Source organism: Alosa pseudoharengus, unplaced genomic scaffold (genome assembly GCF_046254945.1).
Source record: "Alosa pseudoharengus isolate Yale_2024_CS ecotype anadromous, Long Island Sound unplaced genomic scaffold, YU_APseudo_1.1 YU_APseudo_1.1_scf_13, whole genome shotgun sequence".
In the NCBI taxonomy this organism is placed as follows: Eukaryota; Metazoa; Chordata; class Actinopteri; order Clupeiformes; family Clupeidae; genus Alosa; species Alosa pseudoharengus.
In genome coordinates this window covers 8,797,803-8,815,576 of record NW_027468598.1, presented here as the reverse complement: position 1 = coordinate 8,815,576, position 17,774 = coordinate 8,797,803, and the positions used below count along the sequence as shown (strand labels likewise).

Genomic DNA, 17,774 nt, shown 5'->3' with positions numbered 1-17,774 from the left:
AAATGTTTGCAAACCAAGTGGAGGTGCGCACGAATCAGCACCTTGGTTGTGTGTGTGGGCGAGCTGTGCTGTGCTGTGCTGTGCTGTGCTGTGCTGAGCTGTGCTATGCTATGCTATGCTATGCTATGCTATGCTAGGCTAGGCTATGCTATGCTGCACTCACTGACTCACACTGGTAATGAGACGCGCCACAATCAACCACGTGCCTCTCCTCTTTAGGTGTCCCCACAGTGCCTGAAAATAAACCTGGCCTCCAACTGAGCCGACTGTTCAAAGTCAAAACCATGACCCAATTGCAGAGCAATGATTTTCTAAATTTACCTTTTTTATGTAACATCCACTGCCAGCTCCAGTGAACCGTATTGGTTAGTTGAGATCCCTCTCTCTGGGTCTTTTCATATGCAGGAAACTAGTATACTTCTTGACTTGTCAGGCTTTCTCATAGGATGACGCGTGTCCTCACATTTGTCCTTTTGGCCTCACAGGACGTCCAGTACGCAGACATTGACTACATGGAAAGACAGCTGGACTTCGTCCTGGATAAGGAGTTCCAGGGCCTGCCTGCACTAGTGGACCAGATGAGAAGAGAGGGCATGCGCTTCATTTTTATTCTGGTACGGATGGACTCACTCCACTCCGCCTCCACCGTCACAGCAGGGCTTGATTGCACCCTAATTGAATCCCTCTGATCACTTGAGTAGCCTCTACAAGTGAATGATATCTTATTGTAATATGCAGGAGAGTCCAGCAAAGAAATGGCATATCTATTGTACAGACTGCAGAGCTACAGCTCATGCTGTTTATGACTTGAGATATATCCACAGTTGACTTATTAAAAAGTGACGAATGAGTGGCTGATAGAGTTAGAGTTAAGTTTTCATCACTCCTCCTTTCATTTGAATATAAGGACTGTTGAACGTCTCTGTGAAGCTGAAAGTCTGAAAAGAAACCATTGAACAGCTCAGAGTGCTATGTGTTGTAGGATCCTGCCATCGCTGGCAATGAGACGCGGGGGTCGTATCCTGCGTTTGACCGGGGTTTGGAACAGGACGTGTTCATCAAATGGCCTGCAGAACTCAGCAGCGAGATCGTCTGGGGAAAGGTAAGAGGGGTAGCCTGACGAGCCAGACTCACATCAAGATGTAGGGTCATTTACAATTACATTTGCTGCCGCTAGGGTGCATCTAGATAGGCTATAAGAAAAAATGAGAGAGTCTGGGTGATGAGAGCCAGAGCTTGTGTTTCAGTCTGCCCAAAACACAAACAATTCACTCAACTCCTGTCTACATCCCCTGCCCTTTTGTTCTCCAAATTTGCACACACAGTGCAGGGTGTGTAATGTTGGGGGAGAGGCAGAATGGAAAAAGAATAGTGGCACAATGCACAGAGAAATATGGTTTTAAGAGGCCGTTTTCAGCCGTACATTATTCCCATGTTTTTGTCTCAGGAAATGTTGCATCTTCGCCTCAAGGAATGTACCCAACTCTCTGCCCAAAATCAATTTCACCGGATGAGAGCCCAGTTTGCAGAGAGCACCAGACCATTACACAAGCAGAGTAGGCATTCTGTAGCTGCACCCTCGACCAGGCCAAACGGTCATTTTTAGACACGAATCCATTACATTATCACAAAGTGGCAAAACAATTGAAAAACTTTTCTGAGGTTACTTGACCCGGGTTGTAAACTTTACCAATTTAATATTATCTAGTGAATGTAGGTGCACTGAAGCAATTATGGCACACTGATTTTGTGACTATGTTACCGCTGCCACTGGATAAGAGATGACCCATAAGCAGTCCATAAAACCTGTTGACCATCGTGGATGTGCTCTCTGTCCTACACCTCACTCTGTCTCTGCTACAGGTGTGGCCTGACTTCCCCAATGTCACTGTGGATGAGAGCCTGGACTGGGACACGCAGGTGGAGGTAGGCTGCATCACTCAACCCCCTTCGCTCGCTGTCTTGTCTACTAGCCAGAGGTGTTCTATAAAAGCCTCCAGCACCTCCTCACCCATATAATCAGCCAGTGCCAATGCAACGCTGTCCGCAGCTTCCTCACCAATCACTAAACACACAATGCCTTGTAATTGCACAGCCCAGTGTCTGTGTGTGATTAAGCCCAGAAGTACTCCCTTCCATCTCGTTTCATTAAGCCCCTGCCTCGGCAAAGTTGGAAGAGAGTCCTGCTTCTAATTATGACATGACAGTCTGGAACATGCCCAATCAGTGGACAATGGCTCGGCTGCCGGTTCACCGGCGCTGACCCCCCGCGGAGGCTGTAATCAGCGGCGGCGGAAACGAGCGCGACCGCTCGCTCACACGCTCTCCTCTTCCTCTTCCTCCTCCTGTCCTCCCCACAGATGTACAGGGCCTACGCCGCCTTCCCTGACTTCTTCCGCAACGTCACGGCTGAGTGGTGGCACCGGGAGATCCTCGACTTCTACACCAACACAATGAAGTTTGATGGCCTGTGGATTGTGAGTGTCGTGACTGTGTCTCTCTCTCTCTCTCTCTCTCTCTCTCTCTCTCACACACACACACACACACACACACACACACACACAGTGTGGCACTGTCAGTGACTGGCAGATTCAAAGCAGGCACTTTGGGGTTTTGGCAGCCCTGCACAGGTCTCTCTGTGTTGTGCTGCTAGCATCAGTTGTGCTGCGGTTCCTTTTCTGAAACTTCTAGGGGTCTTGTTCTTGACAGTAGTGTGATGTCCCACGACTTCCTTCTGTTAGCGCTTTGTTGTCACCTACGATCATATTCCAGACAGTTCCAAACCTCACCTGCCAGTCACGCCACCTTGTCATGTCACACAAAAATGTCAAGCCAAGATGTGTAAACAGTTGTCTTCTTGGAGGAAAGTTGTCTGGGTGCCTGTACCAGCTGATGTGTCTTATTGTTTCTGATGCGCTGTAGGACATGAACGAGCCCGCAAGTTTCGTCCACGGCACCGTTGGGGAGAACTGTCTGGGTCCACAGATCTACGACTACCCTCCATACATGCCACGTAAGGACTAGGCCAGCACAGTCTTGGGTCACATTTTATCACAGATAAACTATCGGTTGAGATAGATTGTTAACACCAATTGTGTTTAATGGTTAAGGTTAGGGTTTAGGGATTGGCTTTGAGGTTAAGGTGATGTACAGTGAACAATTGGAAAGACAGGATTTGAATTTGAGCAGATTATGTAAATGAAGTGTTACCCAGGCTTGTTATGAAGTCCGTGTAATTGCAACAGATATAGTCACTAATGAGAGCATGTGGAGTTTTTATTTTCAAAATAAATAAATAAAGCAAGCTCCACTAAAATCATGCCAGTTTTTAATAAAGTTAATTGACTTAATATATTCTTATTGCAGTGGCAATGCTTCACTCATTTGATATATTTATAGTATATATGAAGCTTTTAAGATCTGTCAATTAAATGCCAGTTTATTTCTTTTTCCCCCATTGCCTTAGCTCTGGAGTCCAAGCACATGGGCCTGAACCATAAGACTCTATGCATGAACAGCCAGCAGTTCCTGAGTGATGGAACCCCAGTCAAGCACTACGACGTCCACAATCTTTACGGCTGGTCTCACACCAAGCCCACATATGAGTGAGTGGCGTATCTTTGACACGTCTATGTCCCTCCTACAAATCACTCTCGTTGCTCAGGTAAAGCTGACGGACGTATGTGGTGCTCAGCTGATCTTAATAGAAGAGCAAGCAAGTACTGTCACACGGCCATAAAAAGGACGGTGTCAAAAATCATGCCACCTTTTCATTTACCGACCTGTATCCATAACTGCTGTGAATTATTCTTATTTTCCCTACCCAATCTCACGTCTGCAGTGCCCTGCTGAATGTGACTGGGAAGAGGGGGATCGTGGTGACCCGGTCCACATACCCTACCAGTGGCCGCTGGGCAGGACACTGGCTCGGGGACAATGCTGCCGCCTGGGACCAGCTGTACAAATCCATCATAGGTGTGTGTGTGTGTGTGTGTGTGTGTGTGTGTGTGAGCAAGACAGAGAGAGAAAGACAGACAGATAGACAGACTGACTGACAGGAAGACAGAGAGGGAGAGGGAGAGAGGGAGAGCTTGCCTGTATGTGCGTGTATGTGTATGGGCGTAAGAGATGTCAGTGTTGTGTGGGAGTGCATTTTCCCCTGATGTCTTGTGGGTGTCTGATTTTTTTTGTTTCTACTAGCAAACATCTCTTTCTCTTTATCTCTCTCTCTCCCTCTCTCTTGGTCTCTCTCTCTCTCTCTCTCTCTCTGAGAGTTGAAGGAAGAGCTGAGACTGCAGAGTGCAGTTCATTGTGGGGATGTAGAGAAAAGGAGAGAGAATCAGTGTAGTCCACACGGTTTCTGGAAAACCAAGATTCTTGATCCTCCCTCTGCACTGCAAACAAAGTGTTCCAGAAGCTGGATGTGGTAGACATGTTGAAAGCATTCTACTTGCTCCAAACAACAGAGAGCACTCAAAAACACACAAAACACACACATACACATTCTCTACATTGGCATGCGCGCACACACACACACACACACACACACACACACACACACACACACACACACATGCTCGTGGCCATACGTCCACATACATACACACATACCGTACGTACACTAGCTTGACTCTGCTTTGTCTAATGCTCAGGATGTTGAATACATCTGCACACATCGTACTTCACAGTGTAACTCTTTCTGTTTTTCCATCACTCAGTTGTTCTCCTCATTGAATGGTTGTGTTGATGTAGTCTTGATGCTTATTCTTTCTCTGCCTCTTCCGCAGGAATGATGGAGTTCAGCTTGTTTGGCATCCCTTATGTAAGTACTCCGCTTCCTTTGCTGGAGCTCTGCTGCCTAAATGGATATTGCTATTGATTTCTGAGCCTAGGATTTCTTTCTTTCCTTCAAAGTTATGCCTTCACGGGGCCAGAGATATGTATTTTATGACTCATCTGTGGGTGCAATTGCATTTCAAAGGATGTCTGTAAACATGTCAATAGAAAATAGCATCTGGATGGTCGTGTGGTTGTGAATGGTGCTGAGTGCGTCTTGTTGTTGCATCTAGACGGGTGCGGACATCTGCGGGTTCTTCAACCACCCTTCGCGCGAGATGTGCCTCCGTTGGATGCAACTGGGAGCGTTCTACCCCTACTCCAGGAACCACAACGGCAAAGGGTTCCCGGTGAGTCGCCTTTTCCTTCAAAACACAGGGCTCCCGTGTCCCCAAGTTAACGCATCAAAAGCATTTAACCAGCAACTAACACAGGCAACCAGAAAAAACAAACCTTCTGCTTTCTAACAACTTCAAACAGCTGAGAAAAAAAACTCACCGACACAGCGAGAGGTCAGGGAAGCAGGACGGAGATGATGAAAGGCGATGCGAGTGGCCAGCCAAGGCCCCGAGTTTTGTCATCTATATAGCGTGGTGTGTGCTGTGACCTTTGTGGGGCTGTTAAACACACGGGGAGAAGAAAAAATCCAATAAGCGGAGTCCGAGGGGATCGATGTGGCGCGGCTAAATTTCCTTGTTGGACGGCGACGTAGGCCGCGGCAGTGACAGTAGGTGCAGGGCGTAATTGAATTTTCAAGGTGATCCACTGCTCACCCTAACCACCACCCCCCCCACCCCCCCACCCACTCCTCGCCCACCCCCCCCCACCCGCTCTTGATTTCAATCATTTAATAATGGCTTGCAAATGGAGGCTTAAACAGTAAGAAAATAAACAAACAAACAAAGCAAAAGAAAATCGACACCATTAGAAGACCTGCGGGGGTTTGTGAGGGACGGGGGAGGGGAGGGGGAGGCTGTTCAAGGCTGTTTGAGTAGGAGGTCACTAGTGAGCATGTCTCTATTATCTGCCTCATTTCTGATCTGCGCCAATTTGCGGCTAAATAACGGGCCGATAGCCGACCAGGAATCGTGATGTGCACTGACAAGGTCAGAGAAGAGAGAAGAGAACAGAGGGATTAAATAAGGGAATAAAAAGCAGGAACAAAACGGAGGGGGGGAAAGGGCCTCAAAGGGCCCTCCTCTACTTTCATGTGTTTTACAGGTGTCCCTCTCACTCGTTTCTTGATAGGGCCAATTACATCCCTTCTTTTCTTCAACTGTGCCCCCTGCAATTAGCCCTGGTAACATATCATTAGCTGTTATGTGTCTGTGTCAAATGGGGCCATTTATGGAAGACAACGATGGAGGAATGGAAGGTCATCATATGAGGGGCCGAGGCGGACATAATGCATTTACGAGAACGGGAAGGAGAGAGAGCGAGAGAGAGAGAGAGACGGAAAGAAAGCGATGCAATAAAGGAGGTCAAGAGGGCAAGATACTGGGGGATTAGAGGACAGGACAGCTGAAATACACATCAGGACATGAAAGAGAGAGAGAGAGAGAGAGAGACAGACAGAGAGAGAGAGAGAGGAGAAGATGGAGGCTCAGAGGAGGAAGATGGGCCTTTACTGTACCGGTTGTTTTCTTCTGTAAATGTGCTTATCGATGTGAGCTGCTATTGAAAGAGAGAAAGATGCTCCGTGTGCCTCAGCCCTCCACCCACCTCCCCACCCTCACGCTGCCAGGGAAGAGGAGACGGACTGGCTGCCTCCGCAGGCGGCGTGGCGTGTAGGTGGAAACGCCTTCCCTCCTCAGCAGCCGCGGCTTAATGGAGTCGGGGGCCAGCGCGCCTTGGAATCATTTTTTGGCTGTCCTATGCAGAGAGAGAGACAGAGAGAGAGAGAGGGAGAGAGAGAGAGAGAGAGAAAATAAGAGAGTCAGACTGGCTGGCTGGCTGGGGAGGTCTGAGGAGTTTAGGGGTTTAATGGGGAAATATGAGCGCCATTGCAGTTTAGGGGAAGAGGAGCCTCCATGTCTTTGGATAGAGGGCACGGGAGAGGAGCGTGGGGGGTGGGAGGGGTGAGACAAGGTCATGGGTGATATAGATCACATGTGGTCATAAATACAGCCTTCAGTCTCATAAATGAAGCACAGCAGAGCGTTCCATCTCTCTCTCACACACACACACACACACACACACACACTCACAGTGATGGGATAAATCCTCCCTTTATTGCCTCGCCAAAGCATGTCTGCATTAACTGATATGGTCGTAAGCAGGTCTCTCGCCGACTCCTCTGCAGCTTTGCTGTCAGAAGCACTCTTTACAGATGCTCATCTCCACAATGATTCATGAGCTTTACAAAGGCACCAAGTTAAGCAGCCTCAATTTCAACAGTAACTTAGGGCAATACGCAACATTTAACCCAGGTTCAATATTCCAGTGACTCTCAAATTGTTGGATCTTTGCTCAGGAGTGGAGTCTTATCCCCGGGGGGAATTGTTTTGCCATTTTCAGCACATTGCACATTCAGTGGCATCACACACACACACACAGCACTTCCTTTTATCCGCAAAATTAACAGTATTACAGTAAATCACTGGCGATGTCGGTAAGCTGCTTGTGCAACACTCATGAATTTAAAATACAGACCCAGGGCTACCCAGCTGAGGCTCCAGAAATGGCTTGTCTCTGTCCTACACAAATATGGATTGCGCCAGTTTAGGTGGCCTTGGTCACATATGAAATGTCACTTGTGAAGATAAGTATGACGTATGAAGTCCGCCAGCAAAGGCACCTCTGCCTGACAGGCCTCATAGTAGAAATCAGATTCCAGGACAAACTGAAGTCCTCCATCACACTGAGTCAAGGCTATAGTGGCTCTGAGCAGTGGGCACAATTTGACACACTTAGAGCAACATCTCCAGTCAAACTGCTCCTTCTGTTGGATGGGTGGAGGTCTGTACTGTTTGTTCTGTGTTTCTCCATGGAGTGATTGCTCCTATGGCTTCTCATGGAGAAATAAACAGTTTCACATTCAGGTAAACATGAATGACTTCTTCCCACTCAACCATTAGCCAAAAGACTAAATTGTGTTCCAAAAGCATTTAATCCGCGGCAGCAAAAGAGAAACAGGCAGCGTTTATCAAAGTGGCATGTGGTTAAGTGTTTGTTTACTGTTTGCAAAAATCATACATATTTGTTCCAAATTAGATGGCAGAGTGATCACCTTCTCTCTACTGTTTTGGATGTCAAAATATATTTTGTTTGTCATGCTTTTTTAAAAATTGGTTGTGTCGTTGATATCTCCTTCTTATTCATATTTAACTCTAAAACTTTCTGCGTTAGCCAAACGTAGCTCATTTGTTTGTCATTTGTTTAACTCAGTTACCCCGTCATCCTTTTCATTATTTACTCTCTGAAGTGCTTTTAGATCAGCCTCGGGTCTGCAGGGAGCCGGCACGCCACAGACACGTATAGAGGAGAGCACGTGGCATCTGTTCAGAATTAGGATGGCATGTCTGCTGGGTCTACTCTCCTGAAATGATTTTGTTTAGGGTTTCCGCGTGTGCCGTGTGCTGGGGGCCACGGCTGCACAGATACACATGTAGCGGCACAAGTTTAGTCCAATGTATTGTGGGCCGCATATACGGATTAGCATATAATTCCCTCAAGGATGTTCGTGCCCATAAATTTACTTTACGTCTTCGCTCACGCTCTCTCTCTCTCTCTCTCTCTCTCTCTCTCTCTCTCTCTCTCTCTCTCTCTCTCTCACTGCATCCCTGCATGTGTGTGTGTGTGTGTGTGTGTGTGTGTGTGACAGAGACAAGACCCAGTGGCCTGGGATCCAGAGTTTGCCGTGGCGTCACGGGATGTGCTGAACATCCGCTACACGCTGCTGCCCTATCTCTACACGCTGATGTTCGAGGCCCACGTCTCTGGCAGCACGGTGGTGCGACCACTCCTGCACGAGTCAGTGCCCTGCACCACACACACACATACACACACACACACAAATAAAAACATACATACAAATGCACACACACACACACACACACACATACACACACACACACTTACACACTCTCTCTCTCTCAACCCGTGGGTACAAATGTAAGACATTTTGTCAGCTCTGTAAATGGAATTGCAGCATAAGTGGCCTTGCCCTGTGAGATCCGCTGTAATGCATGTTACTCCAGTGTGACGGCTGGCTGTTGCAGGCTGCCGCGGGCTACACCCTGAGTTGAGATGTTGAGATGTTTTGTGATGTGCCATCTCCCAATGCCCACAGGTCTTCGCCCTATCACTTTCAATTACTTTCCCATTCCCTGGCAGTGACAGTGCCATTCCCCTGTACATATTAGAGTGAGGCTGCTCCTTTCAGAAGCACTGATTTAAAAACACTTGCTTTGCCGTGCCTTTAGCCTTACTTATCCTGCCTGGCTTTTCAACAATCGTCTCTCCTTTTTGCCCTTCTTCAGAAACTCCATCCTTTTTTCCCCTGCTCTCTTCACTTGCCAGCGTCCTGTCTTCCTTCCCTCATCCCCCTCTCCCGGCTTCCTGCTGTGTCATTTTTCTTAGCGCAGCCCTTTTAAGTTCCGTCCTTCTGTCCATCCGTCTGTCCTTCCTCTCTCTCTCTCTCTCTCTCTCTCTCTCTCTCTCTCTCTCTCTCTCTGCTCCATCATTCGCATGCCCCTCGCATTCCCGTTTGCTCTCCGTCTGACTCATCTCTCGTCTCGCCCTTCCTCTCGTTCGTCCTCCTCTTCCTCTCATATTTCTGGCGCTCTGGCAGCGCTGTGGCGGCTGCATTGATCAGGAGCGGCTGACTTGCGCTCCTCTGGATGCGCTCCCTCTCGCCCTCCGTGTCCGGCGCGGTGCCCGCCTCTCAGCCTAATGGGCCCGCTGCCCACCCGCTCCTCACGCTGCATTCTCCACCAACACTCCCTCTCCCTCTCCATTTGCTTTCTTTACTCTTTCTTTCTTTCTTTCCTTCTATCTTTCTTTCTCTTTTTTTTCTCTCTGTCTCTATTTCCTCTCAATTCAGTTTCTCTTTTTCTCTTTCTTTTTTCCCTTTCTGTTTTTCCTTCTTTCTATCTATCTTCATTTCTTCCTTCCATTCTTTCTTTCTTTCCCTTCTTAATTTGTTCTATCTCTCTTTCCTTCTTCTGTGTTTCCTGCTCTTTCCCATTCCGCCCAGGCTCTGGCTGAGGCTCTTGATGTGGAGATTTGTGGAGCATCAGGGTTAGAGCTGCTGGGCTCTGCTGGGCTCTGCTGGGCTCTCCCCTGCGTCCCCTGGAGCCGTGTGTGAGTGTGAGTAAGTGAGTGGGCTTCTCTTTTCTCTCTGCCCCCGTAGGTTTGTCAGCGATAGGGAGACGTGGGATATCCACAGGCAGTTTCTCTGGGGGCCAGCACTGCTCATCACGCCCGCACTTGATGAAGTGAGCTAATGCATACCTAATATACAAGTGCCTACATACACACACACAACACACACCCACACACACAACACACTCTCTCTCTCTCTCACACACACACACACACACACACACACACACACACACACACACACACACACAGACATACTCTCTCTCTCTCACACACACACACCCACACAACACACACACACACAGACACACTCTCTCACACACACACACACACACACACAAATACACTCACTCACAGTCACAGTACAACACACGTGCCATCAGGCATGTTTACACACATGCACACACACTCAAACTCGCACGCATACACACATTCACACTTACACAGCCACAGCACACATGGGCCAGCAGGCACATTCACAGCCATCCATCATGTCGATGCTTGATGTATTCACAGGGTGTCACGGAAGTCAGTGGTTACCTGCCAGATGCCAGATGGTACGATTATCACAAGGTAAGGCCATCTTACCTGTGTTTATCCCTGCATGTGCCACTTCACTGACCGCTAATTGAGGCACCGCCAGAGGGCCGGTGCCTTGGCTTCTGGAGTGCATGTGTGTGGGGGACTCACGTGTGGATGGACCCCCTCTGCTCTTTCTGTAGGCCGAGCCGGTCGCGAGCCGCGGAGTGACCGTGAAGATGCCCACGCCACTGGACCACATCAACCTGCATGTGAGGGGCGGCTACATCCTGCCATGGCAGAAACCCGAGCCCAACACACTCAGCAGGTGAGCTCCCACCTGGATAGGATACATGGTGTGTTTTCTTACTTTGAAGACAGACCGCTGGGATTTCCACAGCATGAGTATGAAAAATTGATATGCCAGTAAGCACGATGGCTTCTGTGGCATATGACCCTGCCATGACATTAGTCATTTGGCAACCATGCAGAAAGTGTGTATTCTTGTCTCCTGTCCTCTCCACTGGCTCAGGATTGAGTGAAGTGATGAAATATTTGTGAGACATATTCAATTACACAACACAGTGTAGGCTCTGTACACAATCCTTTATGCTATAGAAAGTGTCTATTTTGATATGGCTCTCGGGGTGCATTTGCATCATCCTGGGGGACTGGCCTGGCCTGGTCCGAGACGTAGTCTGACTGTCCTCCCCCTGCCCCCCCCCCACACACACACACACACACCTCCTCTGTTCCCAGTCGCAAGAACCCCATGGGACTCATCGTTGCCCTTGGTGATGACGGATCGGCGCAAGGCTCTCTGTTCTGGGATGACGGCGAGGGCATCGGTGAGTCACTCCTTTCCCTCTCTCTCTCTCCCTTCCTCCCTCTTTCTATCTCCTCTCTCTCTTCTCTCTCTCTCTCTCTCTCTCTCTGTGTCTCTCTGTGACCAACGGCAGGAAAATAGCATGGATGTGGAGACTGAGTGGCCTCCTATCTGACTTGGTGATGACAGCGGGCTCTGATTACATGCTCGCATAGACTGTTTTGAAGTTTGAAAGCCCCTCTCTCTGTGTCTGTGTGATCAGAGTTTTCGAGAGCTCTGAGTGAAGTGAAGTGTGTAAAAAGGAACAAAAAAATGACAGGCAGCCATTACAGTAATGCTACCTGTCTTACCTTGTAAATGTACTGTCTGTCACAATCGTATCCTTTCCTCTCCTCTTTCTCTCTCTCTCTCTCCCGTCATCTTCTCTTTCTACCTTTCCTGCCTTCTTCTCTTCCTCATGTGCATCAACTCTTGTTTGTGTTGTTGACAGATACTTTTGAAAAGAACCAGCACCTCTGGATGTCCTTCACAGCAAACAGGGTAGGCTGTTGTCCTGACTAAGCCTAAGTCTGCTGTAGTTCATGACAGAACCACTCCCCACAGAACAATGATGAACTGTGTAGCAGTATTACTCATTATCATAGGAGCATTGTTCTCAAGCAGTAGGATAATAAACCACAAATATATCCTAATGAACCAAAATAAATCATGACTCTGGGCAAAACCATCTAGCCCCATTGTCAGCCAGCTACACACAATATATGCACTTTTTCAAGAGGACATTTATTATATGTAGGGAATCCAACATCATAACTGTGGGATTGTAGGATTGTGGGTCATGGTTAAGGGGTCTCTTGGCTATACCTTACCCATACCTCACACACAACACATGGGGTTTCCAGGAAGTAATGAAATCTATAGTTCATTGTGCCTTATCCAGTGTTTAAGTTGGTATGACCCACAACAAGTCCATATATCCATCTGTCCCCCAGAACACATTACGTAATGAAGTCAGCCATAATGGTATGGCTGTTGGGGACCAGCTGCTTCTGGGAAATGTGAAGGTGTGGGGTGCCGGGCGGCTGGCCATCACCAAGGTCACTCTCCGCAGAACAGGCTCTGCTGATGTCACCCTGGCCTTCACACATAACCAGCAAACAGAGGTGAGCTGAAGACATGCATGGAATGATAGAATCGCATGATATCTTAATTATGTGTAGTTTGTGGTGTTAAAATAATCAGACTTAAAAGTAAATTACAATAAACATTAACATCATAAATTATTTTATCAAGGACCAAGAATCACATCAACTAGCAATAGATACTTCTTAGCAAGTCATGGCAAACTATTTTTGAGGAAACGTTGGATAGAATATTGTCCCTAGGTTTAACACTCACAGTAAGGAAGCTGCAACTTTGTCAGTCAGTCATTATTTCCTTAAGCTAAAAATAAATCCCCATTACAGTGTGAAATTACAGTATGTCTTCCTCCGATGGTGTCAGAGGACAGCGAAATCCTGCTTTCTCTCAGCATTGCGTCCTTTCAAAAAAGTTCTGCTCTGTAACGGGAGCGAGTCTATAGAAAGAAAGTTTGAGGTGAAGATGAGGATAAGACAAAAGACAACAGTGGGGGAAAAAAAGACGAGGTGGTGGATCACAGGAAGGCGGAGGTGGAGGATAATGTGTTTTTTTTTTCTTCTTCTCCCCTCTCTTTCTGTCTCTGGCTTTGCCCTTGAAAAGTGACAAGTCATATTCATTGAGCAGGGGCAGCTGTGCACCTTTAAGTTCCTTTTGGAGTAGGAGTGGCAGAGCCACGGATGTTTACTTCACACCGGGCGGGGGGATTGAAATGGAATAGAATGATAAAGATGCAATATAAATGAATTTGAATAACTTGTGTTGTGCAACCCACCTCTTCCATTTATCTTCCTCAAAGTTGTGCTACTGTATAATCAGTTTAAATATGCGCGGAGCCCCTGCCTGTCTTTCGGCCTGTTTGTCCAACTGAAGGATGGGTTAGAGCAGACACAGCATTCTTCTTTCCTGTCACTCTCATAGCCTGCTAGTCACTAAAGAGACCAGTTTTATTTTAAAAGTGTCTTTATGTGTTTTTCTCTGAGGCTGTTTTCATCTATTTTTTAAAAACAAACAGAATTTTTTTCTGATGTATGAATTTTACTGATGTATAGATTTTGATGATGTGTACTGGTCAAATGATTGATTTTTGAGTAATGTCCACTCATGCCCTCTTATCTTGCTTCTAGGAGCTTATTGTGAAAACAGAAGGGCAAGCTCATCCACTGCACCAGCCTTTTACTATTCTGTGGAGCACTGGTGTTTAACACGCACGGGCCGAAACACTCCTCATACTGAAGTTGGAAGATGGAAAGAAAAGCTCTGAAATCACTGTGCCAGTGAGACAAATATTGCACTGCAAAAAGTTAACTTGGAAATGCTCTGGTGTTTCAGAATTCCGCTGGGGTATTTATGAGCTGTGTTGATAGCAGGATAAATGTTGTATTTGATTGCAGATGTACGTGAGAGAAAGTTGTGTAATTCAACTTAATGTTTGAAAAAAATGTTTGTAATAAAATCATTTGCTTTTGAAAGGCATGTTGTCTGCCACACCTGAGCACATAATGAGAGGTCGTGCCCCTCCAGAATTAACCGGAACAAACTTTTAATGGGAGACAGCAAAACTTGATGGTAGTGATTTGCAATGAGAGATTATAATAATAGCTTTTGATTATCAATGATCACAAGTTCTGGCTCGACAACCCCTCCCTCTTGGAACCCCCCTTGTGTGCGTGAAACTGATGCACGATTACATTTGGTTATAATGATACAATAATCAATTATACATTCCACCGTAAACATAATGATATCAATTTAGCCATGGGGACTTGAAATTGATTTCTGCTCTAATTGGCAATCAGTAGGAGAAGATGCGAAGGGGAGAGTGGGGTGGGGGCGGGGTGTGGTGTGGGGGTGAGCGTGGCATGGTCGGGTGCTAATGGCACGGGCACCGGCAGAGACGCTCACTCCTGCTCAGCTGGCGGGAGACCCGGCAAAGTACATCCGACTGAGAGGATAATTGTTTTGGATTTTTTTTTTCTTGGAGGGGAAAAAAAGGTAAATCTGGAGGCTCCTATTCAATTAGCAGGTCATAGCGTGTGCATCCGTCCTGTGGAGTAAAACTTTTTATTTGAGTTGTACAGTGATTTTTAAGACTTCCTTTCAACAAAAACAGGGAATTAAAATTTAAAATCCACTAAATGTTTCAGGATGCCAATAAGACACCATTAGCTAATTTAATTATTTATTATGCACATTTTTGCACATTAACCATTGGACAACCTAATGATAAAATATTGCAATGTGACCATGCATGATTAAAGAATCAATTTATGACTCTTCACGCTACTGCAGGGAGAGATTTGCACTTCACAGAAACATAATACATGTCACTCAAATAAATTCTGGGAAATATATGGAAGGACTTAAGGGCCTTTAATAGAGGGCATAAAGGAAAATGCATTATTAGTTCATTTTAGAAAACACATTATTAAAAGTTGAAATTTGAATTGCTGATATCCCCAAAATGCAAAAAAATGTATCCACCGTTAGCTTTCTTCCCATAAAACAACAGTCAATACAGAGATACATTAAAACAGTCAATCAATTTGAAATCTGAAAAACATCATTCCAGACAGGCGTTGTCTCTTTGATTTTCCAGCAGAGAAAACAAAGGCTTTTTGTTATTCCCAGCACTCATAGCAAAAGTACTGCAGCAAGGGGGGATATGAATATCAAATCTCAGGAACACATGAAAGCATAAAAACACTCAAACAACTTCAAAAGCCTGCCATAGGAAACTGAGTGTTTTTACCATCCCCACGCTCGAATATATTATCTGAGACATGGATCAGCTAAGAGGAGGGAGGACCACCAACATGCCTGCTCCAATGTGTAATATGTTGAGCAGCTTGTATTGATTCTGAACAGGTACAGCCTCCAGTTCAGTGCAGGCGTTTCATTTGGAAGCCAAGAGGTGAAGCTTTAAATGCACAAGGGCTCGGGGGAGCAGAGCTGCTGTTATGAAAATGAGGCTGTCCAAAACAATTCACTTTTGCATCCCATTAATTGTCAATTTGTGACAGAAGAGGCCACCACTAAGTATCTGTGAGATTAAAAGTGAAGGGAGACACACAAACATGCACAGGCACACACACACACACACACATACACACACACACACACCATAAAAACACTTCCTGCAGTTTCCCGAAGATACAAAACCAATATGAGTTTCACAGACTAATGAGGAGCAGTGTATGAAACAGTGCAGGAAGCAAAGATGTTAAATATTGTTTAAATTGCGCCTGGTATTTTTCGACTGGAAGTGTAAACAACATGCAGAAGACTGTCTTGAGGATTATTTAATTACTGTCAAGCCAAATGACATCTAAAACCTGCCAAGCAAAAGAAAGCCTCTTTAATTAGTGCAATGATAGTTACGGCTTTGTTTTTTGTGTGGCGATCTCTACAGCAATTTAACAAAGCACTGCAATGCAAGCACTGCCTGTATTTTTCATTAGACTTCATTAATGGGACACTATACATTCTGCCTTTACCATGAAGGACAGGTCAGGCCCAGCATTTAATGACATGAGAAAACTTAAGCCTCGCTTTGCAGAGATGAGTGACCTCTGGCTACAGCAGATGGCATAACGTTTTACTGCTGTATAAGTAGAGTCTGAGAGAAGAAAATGGTGTCAGAAAGAAATGGATCAAGACAATGTTGAGAAGGACATAGAAAATGGTGAGCTCACATCTATGGAGGAAGCGTTTTTAAAATGGACCTTTGCTGCACCATCCTGATGAAAAGCATTAGAGATAAAGCGTAAGGGCAAGTGTTAAAGAAATGCCCGCCTCCCTCTTCCTCTCCCACACTTACAGGCATATCCAGTATAGGAAGTGCACTCCTGACAGCCTCTTGCTGTCTTTTTCAGAAGATATGTAATAGTATGGGTCTCAATCTGGGGCCTTCTCAGCTCATGCCTTATGCTCAGGAATAATATAAAACATATCTGCTCATCATCTACACTCAAAACCTTAGAGTTATTGAGAACATAGGTTGATATTTCATTATTATGACCGCCGCTAGCGAAGCGGTCATATAGTGATTGTCAAAGGTTTTTTTTTTTTTTTTTTTTTCCCCGTCATCTACTTCCTGAAATTTTGGTCAACGATACCCGGGGCACCGAAACACCGGGGCACATGAAATTTGGTGGGTATGTAGCCCCACTAGACTTTTACGGAAAAATTTTCTTTGGTCCCCGGGGGCCACTCCCCCTCCGCGCTGGGCCCCCCGAAACCCAAAAAAATGCAATTTTTCCTAAATAACTACCTGAACCGTGGCACCGAGGATGAAGAAATTTTTATGGTATGTTGGTCTCAAGGGCCCACATCAACCTAGCCCATAATCACTCATTTGTGATTTGCACCCCCCGGTAAAAAATGAAAATGCAATATCATTCTGCTTTAATCGCCCCTCTCTTCAGTAAAGACGTTCAGAACTGCACCAAATTTTATGTGTATGATTAACCTGACATTCTCTGGGGGTATGCCAAGTTTCGTAGAATTTCATCCATGGGGGGGTCTAAAAAATTAAGTTATGTGTACATTTAGTGACTGTACACTCATTGGCCTGTAGATGGTGGTGCACACATATACACATGCACACACACACACACAGGCACCCACATACTATCGGTATTAGAACGGCTGATACATATTTACAAATTCAGTAGGATTAAAAGAAAGCCAAAATAAATATTCATCATCATCATCATGGCTGCATTTCCAGTATTGGCGATAAGTAGTCGTTTGTCCACTAGATGGCGCATCGTTGCAGTGAGACGTAATTATGACCGCCGCGCAGCGAAGCGGCGGTCATATAGGTTTAGTCAGATTTCTTTTTTTTTTTTCTTTTCGCATGTCCAAATTTCCGTCAATGATTCCCGGGACACTGAAAGACCGGGGTAGACGAAACTTGGTGGGCATGTAACCCCATATGGATAGCATGGAACCATTGTTTTTCGTTTTGATCTGTAGCCCCCCCGCTGGACTGCATCCCCCGAAAGGAGGGTAGGGCAGACACAGTTTTCTGTGAATATCTCGAGAACCGTAAGGTTTAGGAGGACCATTTTTTTTTGTATGTTGATCTCAAGGGGCCATGTCAACCCATTCCATAACCACTCATTTC

General features: G+C 46.1%; 1 protein-coding gene across 1 annotated transcript in view; it reads left to right on the top strand.

Annotated features, from left to right (window-relative positions):
• si (sucrase-isomaltase) overlaps positions 1–17,774 on the top strand; it is a 60,009-nt gene that overhangs the window by 24,870 nt on the left and 17,365 nt on the right. The window contains exons 31-46 of the mRNA XM_076283119.1: positions 486–614; positions 983–1,102; positions 1,864–1,926; positions 2,361–2,477; positions 2,923–3,013; positions 3,467–3,605; positions 3,842–3,975; positions 4,788–4,822; positions 5,070–5,186; positions 8,660–8,808; positions 10,190–10,274; positions 10,678–10,734; positions 10,884–11,008; positions 11,440–11,528; positions 11,997–12,046; positions 12,499–12,669. Coding sequence (XP_076139234.1) covers positions 486–614; positions 983–1,102; positions 1,864–1,926; positions 2,361–2,477; positions 2,923–3,013; positions 3,467–3,605; positions 3,842–3,975; positions 4,788–4,822; positions 5,070–5,186; positions 8,660–8,808; positions 10,190–10,274; positions 10,678–10,734; positions 10,884–11,008; positions 11,440–11,528; positions 11,997–12,046; positions 12,499–12,669 — 1,671 coding nt within the window. The remainder of the gene's footprint in view (positions 1–485; positions 615–982; positions 1,103–1,863; positions 1,927–2,360; positions 2,478–2,922; positions 3,014–3,466; positions 3,606–3,841; positions 3,976–4,787; positions 4,823–5,069; positions 5,187–8,659; positions 8,809–10,189; positions 10,275–10,677; positions 10,735–10,883; positions 11,009–11,439; positions 11,529–11,996; positions 12,047–12,498; positions 12,670–17,774) is intronic.